Below are 6,986 nucleotides of genomic sequence, written 5' to 3'. Positions count from 1 at the left end.
GAGTGTCGGCGCGCGCGCCCCGGGCAGGACCCGTCAGCGCTGGGGGCCGTCTCCCCTCTCTCGGCGTTTCTGGGTCCCGGCTTTGGGAGACTGGGTTTGCTCCGACCTTTCTCCCCAAACTCCCCATCCTTCCCCGTCCTGGCCAGCCGTCAGCCAAGGGCTGGCCCCTGGGTCTTCCCTCTTCCCCAGGCACCCGCGCGCAGCTCTCCAAGCACCCAACGCCACGCGAAGATGCCCTTTCCTCCACACCTACCCAACACCCCCTCTCCCCGGCACCGTCTCTCCCCGAACACCTTTAGGAAGCCGGGTCCCCGAGTGCGCCTCGGACCCCTGGTCCAGCCCGGCGTGAACCCAGGCTGAGCCGTTGCGCCCCGCAAAGCCGCAGGTGGGGGGCTTTAAACCTGTTCAGCGAGCAGTGCTTGAATCTCGCCTTTGTGGCTCTTCTGAATTTTCTCAGTCCTCCTGCCTCTGCAGCGATTGTTTTTTCTCTGCCCAGCCCTCCCGCCTTCCATCCAGAAGCCTGCGCTCAGGTAATCCCTCCTGCTCTCCCCGCTGACCCTGAGCCCTGCTTTCCTCCGCCTCCTGGACCTAGACGACCTCACCCTCTCCCCTCGCTCCTTTTCCTTTCCTTCTGCCGCTCTAGGCATGGGCTTGGAGGTTCGCTCATCCTGGCCCCAGGCCTCCCAGCGACTAGTAACTGGGAGGCAGGTAGCAGGTCTGAAACCTTGCTCTCACCCAATGCCACCCTGGGGATCTCGGCACGTCAAACAGCCTCTGGCAAATGCAAAGCACCCAACTTCCTCAGAAACCTCCCCATAAAGCCAACTACAGCAACCCCAACATTTCCTGCGGGGGGTTGCTCAGAAGAAGCAGGGAAGGAAGGGAAGAGGGAGGGTGCAGGGAATCAGCTGGAGACAAGAGACAGGCCAACAGGGGCGCAGGCGTGGGGTCATTTTCCCTGGGGGCGGGGGGGGGGGGGGGGGCGGGGGCTGGTCATCACTAATGAGATTTAAGGATGGTGGTGGGGTGGTGCTGGTGGTGCTGGTGGTGATGATGGTGGTGATGGTGATGGTGATGGTGGTGGTGATGGTAATGGTGATGTGGTGATGGTGGTGATGGTGGTGGTGATTATGGTGGAGGTGATGGTGATGGTGGTGGTGGTGATGGTGATGGTGGTGGTGGTGATAGTGATGGTGGTGTTTTTATATGTTTGTTTCTATTTCCTTAGTTATCTGTGTAGAGAAGGAGAGGGTGTGTTGGAAAGATACTTGCTAATTCGTATACATCAGACAACTCTCAGGTTCTCTGTGTGAAGACAGGATGACTTCATGGAAAGGAATCAGGCTGGAACTGTCACTTCCTCCGCATTTCCGTGTTGTGGCCGCTTCTGTGAGAGAATCGGACAGCTCCTGGTTGCAGCAGAGTAGTTCGCATTGTCGCTGAGTCATTGCCCAAGGCTGGCAGCCTGGGTGAAAGCATTGTGGTCTCTGAGGGGCATGGGAACCCACAAGTCTGGTGTGGAGAGGAAAGGCTGGGATTAGCGAAGATGAAAAGCAAAACCAAAAACAACCAAGAAAGGACACTTGAGTGTTAAGGAAGCCAACCCTAGGACTGATGCTTAAAAAGGCTCCTGGGACCTTAGAGCTAGTGGCCAGCGTCCAGGCCAGCCACCATCTGGTGGCCTGGGAAGGTGAAATGAAACTTCCAGACTTCCAACCTCTTTTTGCTCATCCATATTTTTTTGTCCTAAAAAGGCTTTATTATTAGGTAACCCTTACAGGCCAAAAGGAGGACAAGAGAGTTAGCTGAGCAGCTAGAACCATGTTATTTCTGGTGCAAGCCAACCCTGATTGCCGTAGTTCCAGAGTGTATCTGCCTCCAGGGAGTTAGGGTGCCTGGCATTAATCACCCTTTGTGGTGGTGCTTGGGCATTCCTCACCCAAAAGCATACAGACCAGTGGCAACCTTAAATTTTCTTACTGCTCTCAGACACACTCTTTTTCCTTTTTCTCCCTTGGCTGGCTGTGCAGAGTTGAGGAAGAAAAAGGAAAGAGAAAGGAGAAGGAGAAACTCACATTTGGGTCTAAAATGACATTGTGGTTGAGCAAAAGTTACCTTTAGGTAGACATGCTCTCGGAGGGAATGTGAGCTTTCACAAGCAGGAATGATGTTCGGTTTTGAATGTAGCTTGCCAGTATCCTAAGTAAATGCCTGTGGTCTCTATCAGGGAGGAGGGAGTCTGAACACCTGTGCTCAGCTACAGAATGGCTTGACATTGTCACACTATTCCAGAAACTGAAATAAAGTTTAAGTATCTGTCCAGAGACACTAGTTCCTAGAAGTACTTAGCACTTTGTCTTAATGAGTCGTTTCCTGAGTTTGAGTAATCTTCAAGTTTTGAGTTCAAGAAAGTTATGTTTCAAACCTGCTATTTTAGTGGTATTTTTAAGTGAGACAAAGGCCTTTTTCCCCCCTGGCCATGGTTTTATTTTTTTCAAGTGCCTGTCTCTTGGCTATGCTGAGATCTCCACTATTATGATATGAACAGATAACAAAAGATGATGGGAGAAGAGGTGGAAGTGGGCATAGCATCCATGTTGCCATAGAGATGATTATTTGGTGGACAGGTGCCAGCTCACCAGTGAAATAGGACCCAGGGAATGTGTGTTTCCCTGTGATGTTATAGATGGTACCCTCTTCTTTTTTATTTATTTTTAAAAAATATATATTTTATTGATTATTTTTACAGAGAGGAAGGGAGAAGGATAGAGAGAAACATAGATGAGAGAAAAACATCGATCAGCTGCCTCCTGCACATCCCCTACTGGGGATGTGCCCACAACCAAGGTACATGCCCTTGACAGGAATCGAACCTGGGACCCTTCAGTCTGCAGGCCGATGCTCTATCCACTGAGCCAAACTGGTTAGGGCAGTACCCTCTTCTTCATGACCAGTCTGTGGATCTGGGAGTGGGAGACAGAACACTACCCACCTTCCAAATATGCAAACATTAAAAACTCAAGAAAAGGTCCCAAGGATCTACAGGATGTCTCCCAAAAATGTATACATACTTTAACAGCTGAGAGCTCAATTTTGAAAATAAAATGTATTTTAATAAACACTGCCTTTATAATTATTTAAAGCATGTGTATACATTTTTTGAGGGACATCCTATGTGTGAAATCCATCACGGATGGTTTTTAGAAAAGTCCACAAAATAATTCAGGCCTGACAAAAATGCAGTTCTTGTGGAAACATCTCCAGTCCCCCTCTGTCTCATGGGCAATAATGCCTTTCTCCTTTCCAGCACGCTAACAGGATGATAGGATGTGATGGAAGGCAAGAGGGACCGAGGGCATTACTGGGAGCATCAGATTCTAATCCTGCTTTTCCATCATCATGATTCAATTTTCTCCATGTACATAAAGCCAAATGCCTTGCTACTTCCTGGGAAGTTGTGCAACATAATCACTGTTCTGGCTAAATGCAAGGTTATTTAGTGGCTCTCTGGGCACCAGGTTGATCAAGCAGACAAGTGAGGAGCCGATCGCTCAGGATTCCTTTAGTGGGGACAGGGTCCTCAATAGGGAGGCCTGAAATTGTGTGACGTGTCTTAAGTGACTTGACAAGTGCTCACACTGCTGGGCAGTGAAACCTCAGTTGAAGGCTCCCCAGTACTCACAGAATTAATTTTCTGAGTCACAATATCCATCGTGATATATGGCTATATGATTCCTATTTTAAAGATAATATTAGAAAGCCTTTTGCTGACTTCATTCCTATCACAGACCCTAGAATGATTTCTCACTGCCTTATATTCTTAGGAAGTTCAAAGACTTTGAAGCAGTGTAGTATAGTAGAGTCTGGACTGTGAGCTGATTTTTTTTTTTATTGTTTAAAGTATTACAAATAGTAGTACATATGTCTCCTTTTGTGAGCTGATTTTAATCCTAGAATCTTTGCTTACCTGTGTGACCACTGGCAAGTCTCTTTTTCATCAGACTTACTACAGGGTGGATCACATGAAATGACCTGCAGTTAGACATCCTGTAAACAGCACACTGCAATACACAATGACGTCATAGTGAGGGCTCCTCTTGGTGAAGAGAGACGCTGGGAAGAGGTTCTTTCTATTTTGTATGACTGAGGCCTGTCCAACATTATTCCCATGATGTTTGCTTTAAATACTTCTAATGTCAGTCAGCATTGGAGCCACAGAGAGCTCTTACCTGTGACCTTTAAATCAAAAGCACGATAGTTTTATTAATATTAGACATTTGAAAATACTATATAAGCTGATCATAGAGAGATGGGAAAAATCGAATGACGAAAGTAAATAAGATAATGTGAGAATATTTAAGCAGTGGGCTAAAGTGCTCAGAATGCAGACCTTGAATTCCCTGCCTCCTTTGACCCCATGGCTGTCCCCACTTGCATTCATGAATTTCCATGGTTTTAGTGATTTGGCCTCCTGCACCGCAACTTTTGTTAATTTACACGGCACGTGTACATCCCTGGAGCCTTTGATAGACCACGTTAGACCACGTTAGACATCCAAGAGAAAATCCTGCATTATGTGGCTGGGAAGTGTTGGTCAGAACTTGTTTTCAACCAGTTTTTCATTACATGCTTTACAAACTGTAATTTCTAGGTGACGCTTCCTAGATTCAATCTCAGCTAAGCTCTGAGAAAGTTTAAATGAAAAATTCCTTTGGTACATTTGTATTACAGATAAGAGATAAACAACACCCCCGCCCCTTTTTAAAAATCACACAAAGAAAAGCATCGAGACTTTTCTTCGCAGTAGCAATTTCAAATCGGCGGGGGAGGATGTTTCAATTCCACCATTCAGTTGGGAATGGAACTCAGCGCACACAGAATTGGTGGTAGAATTTTAGATATGGAAGGTTCCCTATATTTCATTTAGTCCAACCTGTTCATTTTATATTTGAGGAATTGAAGACTGGGGAGGCTAGATGACTTGGCAGAGGTCACCTAGCTCGTTAGCAGAGGGGCTGGGACCGTACCCTGGGTTCCAGAGCTGCAGGTCTGAATTCTGTCCAGTTCACTTCTCATTTTGAATAGAAAGCAAAACCAATCATCTATGAACTAACTCTAATAATAAAATGCTATTTATTCTGCATTTAAGAGCAAGAAGCACAAACATAATTGGGGTCCTTTTAAATTTCTCATTCATTCATTGCTCCAGGTTAAATTTGTGGCATTCGGTGTTTGTTTTTGTCTTTTACAGGGCACCTAATGGGGAAAAAGAGCACAGGAGAGTCCCCATATGTTTACGAGGGAGGGAGCCCGAAGTACCAGCTGCGGCAGCACATCCTGTGGGAAGAAGCAGCGAGGACTCTGCTAGGCCTCATGGAAGGAAAGGGGACCGGAAGCCACCAGTCACCTCCACAGGGCGCCCCTGGGTATTCTCCAGTCTACTCCGGATTCCGATTCCGAGGATAGCAGCAACTTTTCAGATGTAGGTTCAAGACTCAAAGGTATAAGGAACCTACTGGGGAAGTGGGAGGGGGGGAGGGAGGTATTTGGGGAGAGTTGGGAGGAAAGGTTGAGTGGAGAATAAAATTGTTTGCAATGCAAACCTTCACAGCCACTGCATTAGGCCAATACCAACACACGCTAAGGAAATCAGTAGACAACTGCCGCGCCATCTTTTCTTTTCAACATAATAGATTGTTTTTCCTCTTGGCACATCAAAATGCTGTGGTTTCAAAACTCCAGTTTAGGGGTTTTACTAGGAATTGTATGTATTAGCAACTGTGCATGGATGGGATGTTTTTAATCTGCCAGGCCCAACAAGAATATTTTGCTAGTGAGGCCATCTTTGAGTAAATCCCTGTGGGTCTACAGATAGGGTGTATTTTTGATGGACACGGGAAAGGGCCTCTTCATAGATGTTTTTAGAAGAGAGCATTCTTATTTGTGACCTTTTATGCAAAATGACACTTCTTCATTTTTGTTCCAAGATTTCTGAGTTCAGGGTTCATCCTAATATTTCAAAACTTGTTGAACATACCTAAGGGCAACTGATTTGCCCTGTATATGATTTTATGGAGGACAGAGAACAACAATTCTACCAAACTGGCATTGGTTAGATACAAGGACAGTCAATGAGTTAAAAGAGAGAAGAAAATGTGTAGGAAGAAGATGAAGCAGCTGAAAATGAGGTGATTCTCATTAACTGTTAAGAAGCTTCCATGAAATTTATGATAAAAGGCAAAAATAATTGGAATACTAGAAATATTAATAATAGCTAATTTTATTGAGTGTTCACTATACTCTAAGTACTGGGAGAAGCAGTTGATCTCCATTTGATCTGTTAATACCCACAGCAATCTTAGGAGGAAGATTCAGGAAAATTCTATTCTTCTCTCCATTGTAGAGTCTCCGTGAGGAAACGGAGATGGTCACACAGCTGTTCTCTGGTAAAACCAGGACAGGAGCCTGTGCTGTCTGCCTGGACAGTGTGCCGCCAGGACAGACATCTTCTGAGGCACTGTCCATGTTGATATTACATAGGAAGGATGCAGGATACAGTAGCGCCATGCTCCTCCCTTTTTTGATAAGAAACAACACTGACTTTCAGTCACAGAGCTTGGGGAGCTGGCTCCTTCACTTTTTCATGGTGGCCAATTCTTTGATTGATGGTCCCTCTCCAGAGGCTCGGGCTGGCTTTGCCAACCCTCAGTTTATTCTCCGGAGGGAGCTCTGTGCTTCACTGCCCTTTGGTCCACTGTGGATTTTTTAGGCTCAACTCAAAACAAAAATGCATTTGTTGCATTAAGCACTTAGAGAGAATGTCTCTGGAAGCCTTTATTCAGAAAGAAAATCTGGATTAAGTCAACCAATACAGAAATAAGTAACAACTCCATGTAAAGCCTCGAGTGATTCTCTTGCCCACACCTGTATGATACCAGCTTCCCGTGTGTGTGTGTGTGTGTGTGTGTGTGTGTGTGTGTGTGTGT

At 45.9% G+C, this 6,986-nt stretch overlaps 1 protein-coding gene across 1 annotated transcript in view; it reads left to right on the top strand.

Moving 5' to 3' along the window:
• The window catches only part of GRP (gastrin-releasing peptide), a 13,885-nt gene that overhangs the window by 3,532 nt on the left and 3,367 nt on the right, over nucleotides 1–6,986 (top strand). The window contains 3 exon segments of the mRNA XM_014529639.1: nucleotides 356–530; nucleotides 5,252–5,418; nucleotides 5,420–5,501. Coding sequence (XP_014385125.1) covers nucleotides 356–530; nucleotides 5,252–5,418; nucleotides 5,420–5,501 — 424 coding nt within the window.

Source organism: Myotis brandtii, unplaced genomic scaffold, assembly GCF_000412655.1.
Source record: "Myotis brandtii unplaced genomic scaffold, ASM41265v1 scaffold69, whole genome shotgun sequence".
Taxonomy (NCBI): domain Eukaryota; kingdom Metazoa; phylum Chordata; class Mammalia; order Chiroptera; family Vespertilionidae; genus Myotis; species Myotis brandtii.
Note: the sequence above shows the minus strand (reverse complement) of the source record. Positions and strands in the feature narration are given on the sequence as shown.